General features: G+C 39.3%; 1 protein-coding gene across 15 annotated transcripts in view; it reads left to right on the forward strand.

The window, feature by feature from the left end:
* The first annotated feature begins 4360 nt into the window (after positions 1 to 4360).
* Positions 4361 to 18310, forward strand: part of TAB3 (TGF-beta activated kinase 1 (MAP3K7) binding protein 3) — a 57274-nt gene continuing 43324 nt past the window's right edge. For 5 of the 15 annotated variants that reach the window (XM_087871313.1, XM_087871319.1, XM_087871315.1 and 2 more), the window contains exons 1-3: positions 5481 to 5661; positions 12027 to 12219; positions 15357 to 16803. In XM_087871313.1, coding sequence (XP_087727439.1) covers positions 5651 to 5661; positions 12027 to 12219; positions 15357 to 16803 — 1651 coding nt within the window. In that variant the 5' untranslated portion in view covers positions 5481 to 5650. Of the gene's footprint in view, positions 5081 to 5226; positions 5662 to 12026; positions 12220 to 15356; positions 16804 to 18310 lie in introns of those variants that run through there. The other 10 variants (XM_034423780.3, XM_087871317.1, XM_087871322.1 and 7 more) reach the window with 6 other exon arrangements.

An 18310-nucleotide genomic window follows, 5' to 3' on the forward strand; every position in this document is an offset into this window, starting at 1 on the left:
CAACAAAATTTTTGATTTAGTACACATGGACTTAGTTGGTCCATTAACTCCATCAATCACTTATAGAAAACGTTACTTCCTGACAATAGTGGACGATTATAGCCGCTATGGGTTTGTTTATACATTAAAACACAAAGATGAAACATTTCAAAAATTTAAAGAATTTTACAAACGCATAGAAACACAACACAACATCAAAATAAAACAAATTATGACAGATAGGGGATGCGAATTCATGTCTAAAGAATTCTCCCAATGGTTAAAAGACAAAGGAATGTTACATTACACATCTAGTCCATTTTCTGCGTTCCAGAACGGGATTGCAGAGAGGAAAAATTCCACATTACAAACCATGATTAGATGCACATTGGAAGATGCTGGCTTAAGCAAACAATTCTGGTCAGAAGCCTTACATTATTCAAATTACACACAAAATAGAACATGGTCCAGCATTGTAAATAAGACACCATATGAAGTGATGTATAATAGAAAACCAAAATTAGCACACATGCATATATTTGGAGTCACTGCAGACGTACACATACCTAAACAATTAAGAAGAAAGGGAGAAAACGTATCCAGAAGACTCAGATTTATGGGATATGAAACCGGTACTAAAGGGTACAGATTCATTGATAACAATAACAAATTTATAGTCTCCAGAACAGCTGTGTTCCATGAACAGGCTAACTGGTCTAAATTACATCTTAATGAAATATTTCCAAATAAATATAAAGGTACAAAATCTCATGAAGAAGGGATCATAGAAAAGCAAAATATCAACAAAAATAAGAACAAAACCAAAATTTGGACAAATAGCCAACACAAAATTAAGACAGACACATTAACAAAAAAGGAAGCAAGATATTTGCATGATAACGATAGTAAACCTGAAAAAACCATTAGAAACACCAGAAATCAAATGCCAAATAAATACAAAGATTACATAATGCATATGGATGGTGAGCCAACAACACCCAATACATATGAGGAAGTGTTAAAACTCCCTCGTGAAGAAAAGGAAAAATGGGAATTAGCGATGAAAAAAGAGATGGAAAGTTTACAAGGATTAAATGTATTTACACCTGCAATTGCACCTAAGGATAAAACAATTATTGGTACCAGGTGGATATATAAAATTAAGAACTTAGAGGGAGGCAATACTCTATACAAAGCTAGACTAGTTGCACAAGGTTATGCACAGAAATATCCGGAGGACTATACTGACACGTATTCCCCCACAGTAAGAACAGAGAGTGTCAAAACAGCTCTAGTGGTAGCATCAGCACTCAACCTTGATGTATTTCAATACGACACACAGACTGCGTATCTACACGCTAAACTAGATAAAGAAATATACGTAAGAGCACCTCACAGTCAATACACAAACAAAAATGAAATTTGGTTGTTAAACAAGAGTTTATACGGGTTAAAACAATCTGGTAAACGATGGTATGATTGTTTAGTGAAAGTACTTAGAACCATGGACTTCAACGCTACTACTGCTGATAACTGCTTTTTTGTCAAAAAGGATGATGATTACATTGAATTTGTATTGATTTATGTGGATGACATTTTATACATAGGAAAACATAAAGAGAGAAGAGAAACCTTTGTAACCAAACTAAATGAACATTTCTCGTTAAAATCTCTAGGTAAAGTAAACAAATATCTTGGTGTCCAAATTAATAAGACTAGAAGGGGATTCAAACTTACTCAGAGAGATAAGATTGTAGAACTTTTAAATAAATGCAATTTAAACAATGCCAAACCTTGTGATACTCCTATGCAAACTGATTTTCTAAGAAATACTGATGAATCTTCCCCCGAATTCAAGGATAACACGTTTTATAGATCAATCATAGGTTCACTTCTTTATATATCTAATTGGACTAGACCAGATATCGCCTTACCACTCAATCTATTATCCAGACATGTCAGCAAACCAACAATGTATCACTGGGAAGCTGTTAAAAGAATTTTAAGATATCTGAAAAGTACACTAGACTTTTGCTTAATATTAGAACCTAAAGACAATAAAGAACCAAAGCTTACATGTTATGCAGATGCAGATTGGGCTGGAGACACCTCATGTAGAAAAAGTACATCTGGTTATATATTTCTCTTAAATGACTGTCCAGTTTACTGGTACACTGGTAAACAAGAACTAGTGGCCACTTCAACGACAGAAGCGGAATATGTTTGTTTATCCAAAGCTGCAAATAACCTTGTATGGTTTAATGATTTAATTTCAGATGTTTGGAAAAAACCTGTTTTGCCTTTTGTTATGCATGAAGATAATAAAGCAGCCATTGAAATATCTAGATCTGATGCCATTGGACAAAGGTCCAGACATATAGATATAAAATTTAAACATGTGAGACAATTATCTCAGGATGGATTTATTAAAGCAGTGCATTGTGATACCTCAGAACAATTAGCTGACATATTGACAAAGCCTTTACCTTCTAAGCAACACAAATATTTAACTTCTAAGTTGTATGTATTGTATTGTCCTGAATCTGAGTGTAATTGGTGTTGTATAACGAATCGGCATTTAGAGGGGGATTTGTCAGATGTAAATGCCTTATTCTCTAATGTGTAAATAATATATGAACGGAGTATCAGGGGTTAACTTATTCTTCACTTCTTAATGTATTCATAATTCACCACTCCCACTTATAGCTCCACCCATTGTATATATAAGGAGCCACCTACACCATTTTCCTTGCTTCTATCTGTGAATATTCAGTGAATATAGAATGCCTATTGTAAATAAAAGGAAATATATTTAAACCTTTAACTCTTACTAATATTATTGAGTCTGATCCTGAAAATATTGCAACAAAGCCACCCCCACAGAACCGGTAGTAAACATTTTTAGAACCCACCCCTGGTTCTGCCATTTTATCTGCCGTTGGGGCATAAAGCCCTCTTCCGCCTTCAAAACAGTTGACCATCTTCTCCTGTAACCCTGGATAGGGGCCCTTACAAGATACTACCAGCCGGGCCAAGGTTTTTTTTTAGAGAGGTATTACTCCTCAAGCACTGTTCCTCACTACAGGATTCCTGCTCCAGGTTTTGCCTCGAGGTTGACTCCTGAAGACTTTCCCATAGATGGGTATAGCCACAAGGCAGTGGAGGTTTGAGATCAGAGTTTTCCTTCTTCTACATAAATTGCCTTTCAAGGCTAACGGACACCATCTAACCGGTTTTTCCCATGCACACAACTAACAAGACTTCCCAGTTACACTAAATCAAACAGCCACTCTCCCCTCCCCCTAAAAACAAGCAGATTTTCCCATGAGGAGAGCTGGAGAACTTTCCTCCCTGCAGTCACATGATCCACAGGAATTGAACTGTGATAGTAATAAAAAAAATTAATATGTAGGATACAAATTAATAAAGATTTAATCAGTAAATAGATTAATACAAGTCAGTAAAGAAAATATAGTTCTTAAATTAACAGTTTTCATACATTTTGCATGAGGATATTTAAAATATTTTAGATAATTACTTTATTCATTTATTAGGTTTCTGATTATTGACAAGATTAACCAAAGAAGATATTGATACTCTGTTGCTTGTCAGATTTTGCACATTTTATCTAAAAATAAAAGATGAATTTGCTAATACAAAAAGCTTTAATATAAAAGGATCTTCCAGTAAGCAACATTTTCTTCAATTGGATAAATTTAATTCTATGTAGAAAAAATGTTAAAAATAAATCCAACAAACCCAGAAGATCAATTAAATTTAATTGGATCCAAATGACTTGTGTCTTAGTACAAGCGTTTGTCTTATACCAGACATGTCTTCAGAAGAAAGCATTATTGTAGATATAATTTGGAACACTAAGTAGAAGAAACCCTCTTATCAAATGCAGTACAAATCACATAAACTGCATAAGCCAAAATATTAATTTACAACAAATTTAATAATAATAATCCAGACTGCAATATTCCAGGTGACTATTATATTTTTGCCCTGATGCCTTTCAAATAACTTATCAACTTCTCCCCTTTCCTGACTGTTCGATCAGTACCGTAGACCAGTGTCTGGTTATCCCGCACCTTGACAGCAGCGCTTTTCAAGCTTGGCAACTTCAAGTCCTAGAATTCCCGAGAATTGAAATTCACACATCTTAAAGTTGCCAGGTTGAAAGATCTCGTTATATATTCGATACTGCGACTACGATTCCCCCAGAGGCTACGTTTCTTTTTCTTCCATACTGAATGTTTTGGAAAAAGAGAGACACTAAAAATAGGATTAGGAACGCCGTCATCCACACCAGTCTCACTGAACTATTTTGAACTGTAGTCACTCCCGCCTATAATTTCATTCTCGCGATAGTTTTTTAGTGCGATTGTGCCGTATTGAAAATGAGAAATACAAGAGTCTACAGCGGCATTGACTTTCGAGTTTCTTCTTAGTAGATTTGTTTTAAGAAAATCGGTTACATCGCTGCTCACGAACTCTTGAGTACACGAAGAAACAAATATTAAAGCAAAGCAGTTTAAACTACATCAAAATTAAAAAGGAAAGCTTGCTTTGCTTTCTTCCCCTGCAGAGTTCGTACTTTGGGAGATGGAGTGACTTCCTACAGCTGTGTAAAAAAGATTTGTGCTGATTGGATTGCTGTTTGCCATGAAGTTTTTAAATGCATAGGAACCTAGAAAAGATACATTTCTGCTTCGCAGTGAGGGAGAATCTTATACTTTTAAAAGTATGAGTAATACTTTTAAGAAATATTTTTTTGTCACTCAGAATGCTGGATATTGAAAACAAATGTCTAGTAGTTCTAAAGAATTCTCTTGTATTCGTTTAACCTGCAAAACATGTTTCTTTTTGATGCTGCAGACTAACTCGCCCATCTATCCAAATTGCGTTTACAATTATTTAAAGCACACACATACACAAGGGACTTTTGCTAGAAAGAAAAGAGAATTTCGGCAGAAGACTGGCTTCTTTTCTCGACCAACATTCGCTCGAAGCAGGGACAAAGCCTGAACACAACCCTTCGTTTAGCACCGCTGAGTTCCACTACTCTTTCCCCACACACCGGCAACCGCTCGCCACGGTATGAGAAATGACGGCTGTTGGGAGTTCTTGGAGATTTTATTTTAAGTCCCTGAAAAGGAAGCGGAGACACTCGGCTAGGCTCCTCCTCCTGGGCCTCAGCCAGGCGGCTGAGGCTGAATTCCTCTGCCTCGCGCGGCTCGGACCGGGCGGGGCCAGGCTGGATCCAGAAAGGCTTCCCGACCGTGGCCAGCACTCTGCCCCACCCCTTCCCTCCGCCCCCACCGTTACCACCCGGAGACGCCCCCTCGCCGCACGCAGACGGGAAAGGGGGGGCCGTCCCGCCCCCACGAAGTCAGGGGGGCCTGGTCGCCTCAGCTGCCCCCGCGCAAGGGGGCCGACTGGGTAGGAATCGTGAGATATTTGTGCTGGAAGCAGCCCCCCCCGCGAGCGGTGAGAGAGAGAAAGCTCCTGGGAGAATTCGGCGTGGGTCTGTCAGCCTGTGCGGCGCGCGAACGTAGCAAGTGGGTTGTTAGTAAAGCCTGACAGGCGAAGGAAGAAGGGGAGTGGGGGTAGTGGCTTGCTGTTTTAACGCCTGTTAAGTGGGAAGTGTCCAGAAGAGGTCAAAGCAATGGACTTGAGGTGGGTGGTTGTGGTAAGAGTGAGGGCGGGCTTTATTATGAAGGGGGAAGTTGCACACCCCTATGCACAAAAGCGTACACGCAAGAAAAGGCAGCTGTAGCACAAAAGTAACTACTCTGCATTAGAATCTTGCAAGGAGAGGATATTAAAGGTAGCAGGAGGCTTGGAAGCAAATAGAATAAACGAAATGAAATTATCAATTTCATATACTAGTTTTACAATGATTCCAATGCTGGTATTTCTAGAGAGGCACTGGGTGTATAAGAAGGATCAGCTTTAACCAAGCCAGATGATTGGTAGAGAATTTACTCCTTGAGGCCTATAATAAAGAGTCATGATTTAACCTGCTTGCCACCACCCTCACTTTAGATGATCTTGGATTGGATCTTTTGGAATCTAGTTCTCAACCCATTACAGTATTTCAGTTGGATAGAAAGGCAAAACTTCTTTCCATACCTGTACACATTTCTAAACTTTTGGTCTGTTTTGGAGTTTGTAATTGGGTTGCTTAGAATAGGGCGCACCTATTCATGCATTTGTATAATAGAGATGTGATAATACCACTACTAAAGCCTTGAAACTATTGTATAACTGTTGTAAGTATTTGCAAGTTTAATTGTTGCTGTTTCCTTTGGAATGTGCTCTCAGCATAGTCACTGCAGTATGATGCTGCTGCTACTTTGATTTGGCAGCTTTGGAAATAGAGATCTCAAGTGAAAGCAAGGTTTGCTGTATATATTTTTGCTGAATTCTAAATAATTGTGATTATTTTATTTCTTTATTGTTTGCTAGAGCATGCCAATTCAGAGTAGATTAGACTGAAAACTAAACAAAAATGCTTTTTCTAATGCCTTTATATCTGTGGTATTCTGGATCCTATTCCTAATTGTGTATTCTGTTATCTCATAATTAAAACAGCAGGGTAACCTTATTGCATGAGGAACTGAGTGTATAGAGAACCTGTTCCATCATAGAGGGGAGTCAGTATAGTTTTGGGGGTCTTTTTTCATCTTAAGCTTTGCAATATATAGATATATAAACTTTATCTACCCCTACATATTTATGCTCTTTATATATGGTGAAAGTAAAAATTAAACATGTAATGCTAATTTCTTATTGTAGTAATGCACTGCTTTTTACATAAAATGTTTAAATAGGAAAACAAGAAGTTCAGTGTTTTCTTAATTGACTATTTCTTGTCTTGAAAAATATTTTTTATTTTCTTCTTTCCTTATTTTATAAAACATTTTATAAAAGTATTTTATAAAACAAGACTGGCAGACAAATAAAAATCCTGTGTTTGGTATTTGCTTATTATCGTAAGATTAAAATGTGCGTATTTGACATTTGAGAATTAGTTGGTGTATCAGATAGGTATCTGGCTATAAAACCAGGAAAATGGCATTGGACCTGGGTATTTGCGGGATCGCCTTCTGCCGCCGATAGCCTCCCACCGGCCAATACGCTCCCACAGAGAGGGACTCCTCAGGGTGCCGTCAGCCAGGCAGTGTCGGCTGGCAACTCCCAGGGGGAGGGCCTTCTCTGGGACAGCACCTGCCCTCTGGAACGACCTGCCCCCAGAGATACGTATGATACCAGATCTCCAGGCTTTTCGCCGTGCCCTAAAAACTTTTCTTTTTCACCAAGCAGGGCTGGCGTAAACCCCCCCCCCCCTTTTTGAGATGTTAGATTTTTAATTGTCTATGGATTTTAGTCGGGATTTTAAATTTAGGCCAAAGTTGTGTAATTCTTTTAACAAATTTTAAATTTTGTATTGGGATGTTTTATTTTGGCTGTGCGCCGCCCTGAGTCCAGTAGGAGAAGGCGGTATACAAATTTAATAAAATAAATAAATAATAAAATAAAATATGAGTTGCTTTAGGCATGAAGCTTGGGGACTTGGGGACAGTCACCCTTTTTCAGCTCCAATAAAACAACCGTGAACCACTTCCAAAATATTGCCAATAAAACTGCATGGATTTAGCTGGAATGATAACTGTATTTTATAGTGGGAATGTATTAAGTGACAGGGTAATGTTATTCCTTCAGCAGATGTAATGATATGGAACAACAGGCAGTTTTTAAAAATAACTTTCAGTAAATACCATATGGATATTATGTAAATTCAATAGATTTATCAATGACTATTAATATCAAGTCATTATGTTCAGAAATAGTATACCTCAAATATTCAGATGCTGGGACAAAAGGAGTGACTGCTATCAATTCAAAGTGTTTCTGTAATAACTCGGAGCTCTTCGTTGATTGTGATTATAGAGCTAGGTTTTATAATTAGATTCAACATTGGCATTAGTACTACAGGTAGTCCTTGACTTACGATCACAATTGAGCTCAGAATTTCTGTTGCTAAGTGAGACATTTGTCCCATTTTATGACCTTTCTTACCACATTTGGTAAGCAAATCACTGCAGCTATTAGTATCAAGGTTGTTGAATCTGGCTTCCCCATTGACTTTGCTTGTCAGAAAGATGCAAAAGGTGATCACATGACTGACCCTGGGACACCCGCAGCCATCATAAGTATGAGTCAGTTGCCAAGCACCTGAATTTTGAACCCGTGACATGGGGATACTGCAACAGTTGTAAGTGTAAAAAGTGTTCATAAGTCACTTTTTTCAATGCTTAGAACTTTGAACAGTCACTAAATGAACTGTTGTAAGTCAAGGACTACCTGTAGTTAATGCTTAGCTGCTGCTGTAGATCAGGGGTGTCAAACTCGTGACAACATGTCACATGACGTATTGCAACTGTTTTCTCCTATGTTAAAATGGGGGTGGGATGGCCAGCATGTGACGCATCCAGCCCGTGGACCGCGAGCTTGACACCCCTGCTGTAGATTAAACAAATTTATTCTTTTATGTCTTTTACACAAAGATACACACATACAACCACACCAACACACTTGCAAAGCAAGTTAGGTATAGGGAATAACTTTTTTTTAGCTTTATAAACATACTCTAATGGTTCATTCTGTAGTGCCAAATTAATGGTGGTGATTGTACTGGAAATACCTCATACATGGCAGTATCTGTATTTTTATGGATTTATGAGGCAGTACCCAATGTAAAAAATGAAGTGGAAGTTTAGTATCCTCCAGAAATATATAGAGTGATAGTGCTAATTAAGAATAATGTTGATTTTTTTTTGAGGAAAAAAGCGTGGAAACTTTTATGTAAATTAAGGCACTATATAAAAATTTTACATATAAATATTTCCAGTTTTCAGATTGATAACATTCTTTTCTTTTACATACTTACCAAAGATAATTACTTAACAATGTTAAACTACTCATTTGCAATTTGCAGCTATTTATTATTGATAATTAATTTACAGAACAGAAAATTATTTGTAGAAAGAATTAAGCACCATAAAATGTTCTGCCTGATAGTTCATTAAAATATAGCCTTCCTTAAACTAAATAATCCTTTAATTCATTTTTTTGTATGTATCTTTTGTTGATTTTTCTCTTTTTTTAGCAAAGAATTACAAGCAGGGAAATTTAATAGTACCTATTAATTGGTCAATGACAAGCCTTCTGCTTTGTAATGTAACTCATAGGAAAGCAATACATTCTTCTCTTTTTAAGGGCTTATAGTGAAGACCAATTAACATTTTGTTTTGCATTCTGAGAATGTTGGTTTTAGAGAGCTATATGTGTATACCTATACCATATATTTCAGTGTATAAGACACACTTCCCTCCCCCCCAAAAAAGTGGGTGGAAATGTCTGTGCGTCTTATACAGGGAATGTTGCTGAAGCCCCCCCCCCCCTTTCGGTCTCTGCCTGCCAGCAATTTGCCTCCTTACAGCAAACCGCAAATAGCCTGGTCAGCTTCAGCACAGCCTGATTTAGCATGAGCAGTTGATTGGCAGTTGGATCTGCCTCCTGGAATACCGCCTATCAGCTGTTCCAGGCTGCGGGGATCGCTGCCACCGCCGCCGCCTATCTCCGCCTCTGTTTGCCCAATTTTCGGCCTCTGCGCATCCTGTTTTCAGATTCCATGCACCCCATTTTCAGCCCGTTCTAGGCGGGAATCGCTGCCTCCTATCCCCGCTAACTGGAATGGGTCAAAAACAGGATGCGCGGAGGCAGAAAATGGGACACACGGAGGCCAAAAATGGGGCGTGCAGAGGTGGCGATAGGCAGCAGCAGCGATGGGCTGCGACAGTGACGATGGGTGGCCGCAATCCTCACTGGATTGCTGATAGGCGGTATTCCGGGAGGCAGATCCAACCACCAATCAGCTGCTCGTGTTAAATTAGGCTGTGCTGAAGCTGACCAGGCTGTTTGCTGCAAGGAGGCAAATTGCTGGGAGGCAGAGGCAGATTTTTTTTTCTTGTTTTCCTCCTCAAAAGCTAGGTGTGTCTTATAGTCCGGAGGGTCTTATAGTCCGAAAAATACGGTACATACAGGAATAACTTCTTTCTGAATCCATGTGTCAACTTGCAAAGCTTTCAAGTTGCCATGAGCAGGAGGGAGGGAGAACTGAAGTGAATTCCATACATTTTTCTGACCGTAATCAGAAGGAGGGTGTTAGGTTTCACAGCCAGCCAAAGTGGTTAATTGGAGAATGTGATTTATGACATGGCCAGGGCGGAGGGGAGAGACAGGGTCATAGGGGAACGTAAATCTATGTGAGATCAGTCCTGACTGCATCCAAGTATTGCCGGAATGGTGCTCCTAATAAATGAATATATTTCCTTTGAAGTTTGGATCATGGCTCATGAATTAATTAGGGCATCTTTCGGAAACTTGACACCATGCTTTACTTTTCCTTGGTTCATAATTTATTATAGATGAGCAAGGAAACAAGTTTTTCAGAAGTTGTGTGGTCATATTTGACATCTTTAAACATGCCAAGGGATATGATTAATGAAAATTGTATATCATAAGAATGTGGATAGTTCAAATAATTGGAAGCATTTTCATTCTACATATCTTATTTTTATTTACTGAAATTTATGATCTGCCTGTATATGCTGTTTTTTGCACAGAGCATCCTCTTCCTGTCATTTAATAATTTACTGAAATGGTTTAATTTGGATCAAAAATTAATAATTGTACAATCATACAGTTAATCATACAATACATAAATATGTACAATACAATAAATTGTATGATTAATTGGATTATCATACATGCTGAAAAACAGCTGGTATGTGCTACTTTATGTAGGACCTTTTAAAGTCTTTGGTTGTATGAATGACCATCTTTATAGATCTAGTTTTTCTCAGAGAAGATATTTCTACTTATTCAGTTAAGTCATTTATTCCATGCTTTGAATAGGGCATAAAAGTAAGGTAATGCAAAATATGAATTACCAAGATTCTCTGAGATAATATGATAGTGGATCATTTCTTTTTCTCAGAAGGATAGAAAAAGGTGGTTGTGCTCAACAACAGCAGAAATGGCCTAAAAACCAGTGGTCTAACAGTTTGGGGACATAGGATTCTTTTTTTTCTTTCCTGTCTCCCTCTACCATCCGAATAAATATATGATGATGGAAAATTTCTTCGTTCATTTGTATAATGCAAATAGTGGTGTCTACAGATACTGTGTTAGTGAATCAATCGTAGATAATTTTGGTATGCTTAGATCGCTTTGTATTTAGATTGATAACTTAATCAATTGAACATATTTTTATAATACTGGACTTGAAAACCATATATATACTCGCGATAGTTTTCCTATAAAATAATAATTATAATGTCGTAAAATTCCACATTTGAACATTGATGAAGTTTAATTCAAGAATTACCTATTGCTGTTTATCTTTCTGATAGTCATAAAATTGCACATTAATATGAGACATGGATAATTGTCTGAAAAGAATCGACATTAAACTATTACATAGTTGTGGACAGTGTTGGGCTTCAGGTTTTAGTGACCACAATCTAGAGAACAGATTTCCTAATGTTACACCAAGAACTGTGGCTGGCATCTTCAAAAAAAAAAAAAAAAACCTTTTATCCTTGTTAGTTTTGGATCATGGACTTTGTAAAGAGAAGTCTGGTTCAAATGTTCATACTAAAGGAAGAAGTATAATATGAGAATTTAGTGTCCATCTAGATGTTCTGACTCTATCCTGAATTAAGGGTCATAGAAAGGGAGACTCAGCCCATTTTTGAGGCTAAAAGGAAAAAAAATATCTTTAGATGTAATTTTATTGTGAGAATTGTAAATATTCACTTTAGATATGTGTATTTGTGAGGATTCATTGTGGCATTAAAGGGGGATAAGATTTTGTAAACTAGGTTGAAATGCTCATATTGAAGTGTTAGTATGCTATTCGGTATCATTTTTATTTATTATGTTAATTTTCTCAATTATCTTTCTTTTTGCAGAAGATGTGTGAAGCATTCAAAGATCATAATTGCTGGAAAGTTTGTTGACTGCTATTCCCTGAAAGTCCTGAAACTTAAACATCAATCTGGCATGGCACAGGGAAGCCAGCAGTTAGATATGCAGGTACTCCATGACCTCCGGCAACGTTTTCCTGAGATTCCTGAAAGTGTGGTGTCTCAATGCATGCTCCAGGTAGGTGTTGGTTGCCCCAACAGTAGTTTCTCTTTGAAGTAGTAGATAAGGGTAACCAAACAAGATGCAAGAATAACTTTTCAGAAACACAAGCAGTATGGAAAAAACTGGGACGGTGGATTATAGGAGATGAGAATAAGAACAAATATAGTAAAAGTTGGTTATTTTACCCAATTTTCATTTATCTTATTATACTTTTAGGAAACAGTTTGCTTCCTTCCCCTTTCTTTTTTTCTTTTACAAATGAAATAATTCTATTAGGCTCCATTTAATTAAAAATAAAAGTATAACTAAATAGCATGGACATAGCTAGAAATTTATATCCTACTAAAATCAGTGGGGGATAAATTCATTCTTAAATTCTAAATCTTCAGGATTGGTAGAAGCACCTTGATATGTTCAGCTTTTGTTCTTGAAAGTACTTCCCATCCTATATTTTCTTTCTATACAATTTATTTTCTTCCATTCCACTATTAGTTTCATTTACATTTATGAAATGGAATATTGTACGCAGAATACAAAATTCCATGTGGGAAAAAAAGAATTATTCTGTAGAAAACTCAAGCCTTAAAGAGATAGGTATTTCGGTTTCTGCATACATCTCCCATATCTGTTTTACTACTTATCCCAAGCTGCAGTAGAAGGAGTAGTTAAACATTCTGGTTCATTCATTGAATAACACAAATTAAATATTCTCGTTTTGGGGAAGCCTTTTAGCTAACAAGATTTGGAGTGGTAACATCTGTTTTACAAATCTTTAGGGAGAATTAATGAGATATTTTGTGACTGCACATACTTCAAAGCTGTAAAAAAGTTTGTCTAGATCAGACGTGAAACTCAAGGCCCACGGTCCAGCTCCAGCTCACAGTGTGGTTAGATCTGGCCCATGGGGCTGCCCTGAAGATAGCGAGAGGCTGGCCCCCACTGCCTCAGCCCTGGTCCACCCCAGCCCAGTGGGGCACTCCACCTGGGCGTGTATACAGGAAGCAGCGAGTGCACAGGGGCTGGTGTTCCGTGAAAGGGAAGTGCTTGTGGACTGTGAGGCCCTGGAAGCAGTGGAAAGCTGGTAGTGGGTATGTCGCTGCTGCTGGGGCTATAGGTGCTGATTTACAACAACTTCATGGCAGCCATCCAGGCCAGAATATGGTCAGCCTGCGTTGGCTGCCACAAAGTTGTAAATCAGCTTCTAGAGCCCCAGAAGCAGCGACGCACATGCCACCAGTGCCTCCAGATCCTCTATGGCCCCAGAGTCCACAAGCACTTCCTATTCACTAGGACAGCCCCGCGCCCTACCCTGCCCCCTGCATGGCAAAGCCACTGGTAGCGGTGCCACCCTCTCTCCCTCCCTTCATCCCTTCCTGGATAGGGAGGGAGGAGATGGGAATGAAAAGGAGGGATGCAGGGAAGGAAGGAAGGAGATGGGAATGAGAAGAAGGAAGGAGGTGGAGGGAGGGTCTGAGGCAAGTCCTGCCTTAGCACTTGACCACCAGCAGCCCTGCTGCCCTCTTGCCATCCCCTTGCCGCCTCTTCCTGGCCTCTCCTGGCCTCTCCTGGTGATCTCCCATCCTATTGCTGAGGATGCTTTGCTTACAAAGCCAAGTCTCCTCCCATGGAGAGGGAGTGGGCCTCCCTTTGGCCTACGCTTTGCCCTCCTGCACCCACCATGAGCATCCTGGCCAAGGAGAGCAAGCACAGCAGCAGCCTCAAGGAGGAGATAAGCATGGCCGGGTGCCCCCTTGGGGAAGAGGGGTTGGGCTGGCCTGGCCTGAGAAGTCCTGGTGCCCCAGGAGCTCAAAGGCCAGGCAGAGTGCTTGCCCTCCACTGTCCAGAGCTCCGGGCAGCCCGCACCACAGTCCAGGGATCCTTCGTGTGGCCTGAGACGGACAGCAAGGCTCCTCTGGTGGGCAAAACTTTGGGGCTCGCCCTGCTCTCACCTTCCTCCCCTGAAGACTCCTGGATCCCCCCTCCCACCTTTGCCTGCCCCCCCACAGGAGGCAGAGGACAACTCTGTTGCATGTGGAAGTGCAGAGGAGAAAGTTTTCAGGAAGCAGTTTCCTCCAAATCCAACTTCTGACATGACAAATCTGTGGAGAAGGGGAAAGGGTGGCGGGGGAGCTGCGTGAGGGAAGTCTGTCCCAACAAGCCAGCATCCTTACCACGCATGATTGGAAATGGGGATTCCCTTTTGAGAAGGGCCAGCTTCTCTTGTGCAGGACCGGGGAGCACTGCTCTCTTGCCTTCTCCTCTTGCTCTCCAGAGATCTGTCAAGTTGGACTCAGAGGAAACTGCTTCTTGCAAACTTTCTCTTCCACGCTTCCACACGCAGCAGTGTCGTTCTCTTCCTCCTGCTTTGCTGCGAGGGGGCACCGGACAGGGAAATGCTAATGATGTCTGGGATTGGGAGAAGAATGTCTCCTTTGGCATGCTGTGCACACACACACACACACACACACACACACACACACACACACACACACAGCATTCCAAGCTAGGAGACTTATCCACATCTGAGCTTGCAAACTGCCAATCGTGCCCTCTCCTTCCTCTGTGGATACAAGTCCCCAAATTTAGAATATAGTGTGTGTTTGTGTGTATGTGTGTGTGTATGTGTGTGCACGTTCATGGCTGCCAGCAGTTTGAGAAGGTGAGGAGCTTATGGGGCACCGAATTGTCCCCATGTCGAGTTAGCCGGTGCAACTTGTTCCATCCTGACCTAGCTGTCCTGAATCAGCCACATCCAGTGAGCGGTGTTGAGTCAGCCATGCCCATCCAGCCATGGCTACCTAGCTGTGACCACCCCAGCCATGCCCATCTGGCCGCTATAAGTGGTCATAGTTTTACAACTGGCCCTTTGAGGGCTACCATAATGCTGATATGATCCTCAATGAAATTGAGTTTGACACCCCTGATCTAGATGGTGATTGACAGATAATGCTTGTAATCTTTGTGGAAGGTTTCTTACATCTTGAAAGATTTGTTTATATATGACTCTTCATAAGCAAATTTAAGTTAGTCAAAATTATAACTTTAAGTTATAATCTAAAGTAACAACCTTAGCAAATAGAATACAGAAGAGTAAAACAGATTGTTGTACTATAGTTTCTAAAACTTGCTCCATAGAATGTTATTTCTTCTAGAATAACAACAATCTTGATGCTTGTTGTCGAATTCTTGCACAAGAGAGCAACAAATACCTATATATGGAGTATCACAGCCCAGATGACACCCGAGTGAACAGGAATCGTCTTCTGCATATTAACCTTGGCATCAATCCTCATACTAACTATGGAGGGGATGGACTTCAACTTAATGGTGGTCGTACACTGGTACATAGTTCAAGTGATGGACATATTGATCCGCAGTGCACCCCGGGCAAACAGCTGATCTGTTTAGTCCAAGAACCACATTCTGCTCCTGCTGTTGTAGCAGCTTCTCCAAACTACAATCCTTTTTTTATGAATGATCAGAATAGAAATGCAGCTACTACTCCTCCACTGACACCTCAGCAATCTTCTCCCATACAACCTGGAATGAATACATCTACTATGCAAGGTCCTCCTCCTCCATATATGCATATACCTCGGTACAGCACAAATCCTATAACTGTTACAGTTTCACAAAACCTGCCTTCTGGGCAGCCTTTACCCAGAGCTTTACAAATTCTTCCTCAAATTCAAAGTACTCCTTATGGAAGTCCTGGATCACTCTATATTAGGCAGACAACTCAAGGTTCTTCGGGACGACAGACTCCTACTCAAAGTACACAGTGGCATACGTCACCACCAGGTCCAGTTTCACATTATAGTCCACATCCATTACCTGTCTATCCACACCAACAGACCTATCAGTCTTCTCAGTATTCTCCCAAGCAGCCCCAGATTCCTCAGTCTCCTTTTCGATCACCACCTGCTTCCCAGTGTCCTTCTCCTTTTGGATCACCTCAACATCAGGTTCAACCCAGCCAATTAGGACATCAAAGTTCCCATGTATTTATGCCTCCTAGTCCTTCAACTGTGTTACCCCATCCATATCAACAAACACCACAGACATATCAAAAACCAAGTGGACACTCAGTATCTTATCTCCCATATGGTGGATCTACTTTATCTAAAGGCTCCATGAACAAGATAGAAATTACTGTTGAACCACCACAAAGACCGGGGACTACACTTAATAGGAGCCCTTCACCTATAAGTAATCAGCCATCCCAACGGAATCAGCACCCACTATATACACCTGCAACTCCTTCAAGTTCCCCTTCCAGAAGTATAGCAGGTCAGCCTAAACCTCCTTATAATGTTAATCCTGTATATATAACATATACACAACCAGTTGGACCTTCAGGTATCCTTACACAGTCCCCCCGTGTAATGGTATCTCAGCCAAATCCAGCAGTTTTTAAAATCACAGTAGGTCGAGCTCCTGCTGAGAATCTTCTAAATTTAGTGGACCAAGAAGAACATTCTGCAGCACCAGAACCTATTCAACCCATTTCAGTTGTACCAGGATCTGGAGGTGAAAGAGGAAGGCATAAGTACCAGAGAAGTTCCAGCTCTGGATCAGATGACTATGCTTATACACAAGGTAAGATTGATGAGTTTTTTGCTTAATAATTCTCAAAATGTTTCCTGAGTATCAGATCATGTGGACGGGGGTTCATCTTAAATAGCTGTCTCCCCAAATACAAATATCCCTCCAAATGTATAAGTTAATAAGGATAGGTTAACAAAATCATGTCTGTGATTTTTTCTCAAGTTGAAAGAAACACGCTTATTTCATTTACCACTTTGAATTCTGCAGCATAAAAATGGTGATGGGGTGGGCCTGCTGGATCAGTGTGATATGGTGATAAAAGTATGATAACCTAACCTAACTACCATTGCATAGCATAACAATAGCATAATATATAATATCGCAAAAATAGTTGTTAATATATTGTCCACCACATAATAGCACAGAAATGAACTGGAAACTGGACTGTCTTGGAATATGACTTAACTGAACAATACCGTAAAAAAATTCTGACTATATAAAACTAATATACCATTACATATTTCAGATAAAAGAAGCATAAAGGTGTAGAGTGTAGAGTACTTTTTTTAAAAAAAAATAACAATACAAATTTTTTGTTTTAATCTTGAATATAGCTTGAGTTTTATCAGTATAAATTGCAATGTTTATTGAAGTTTTTTAATATTTTGAGGGACTAGTCTAGGCCATTACCAAGAGTCAACACTGATCTGAAGGTACAAAAAGAAGTATGGCTATGTGTTTATGAGAAATAAAAATAAAAAACTTTTGAATAAAAAATCATGTGATTGTGATTGGCAATTTTCCTTTATGGTTTTCCACAAGCAAATTCAATAAGAAAGCCATCAAGAAATCTGAATTCACAGTCAGGGAAAGTCCTCACTTAATGATCCACAGTGATTTGTTTAACTGGTGACTTTTGGAACTGCTATCAGTAAGCAGCAGAGTCATGTGATGTCACACTTTACAACTGCATTGTTTAGTGATCAAAATTCAGGTCCTAATTAGCATTAAGTGAAGATTACCTTATCTTCATGAGTATGTAAAATAATGAACTTCCTTATGGAGGAATATTACATCTATAGCTCTTGTTCCTTTTTTTTATAAACGTTTTTTTATTTTATAGACAAACATACAATACATAATAGATCATTTAGTGTATCATCTGAGTACATTTTTTGTGTCTTCTTCCTACTCCTCCATCTTCATTTATTATAACATTTCTCCCACATTTCTTACTTTTCTATGAAGATTTATCTATCTTCATTCTCTTCTTTCTTCTTCACTCCTTTCATTACAACATTACCCTATATATATATATATATATATATATATATATATATATATATATATATATATATATATATATATATATATATATATATATTTGTTTTCTCAGGTTTTCGCGGGTGTTTGTATGTAGGTCTTTGGTTATTCGGGTCTTCTCCCACGTAAAATTGGAAGTGTCTTGGCGACGTTTCGACGAAGTCTCATTCGTCATCTTCAGGCTGGTGTTCTCGGCTTCATGCTTCCAGGAGCAATGTGAGATTGCAGCTGTCTC

The sequence above is a fragment of the Pantherophis guttatus genome, chromosome 5, assembly GCF_059756535.1.
Source record: "Pantherophis guttatus breed Tessera chromosome 5, ASM5975653v1, whole genome shotgun sequence".
Taxonomy (NCBI): Eukaryota; Metazoa; Chordata; class Lepidosauria; order Squamata; family Colubridae; genus Pantherophis; species Pantherophis guttatus.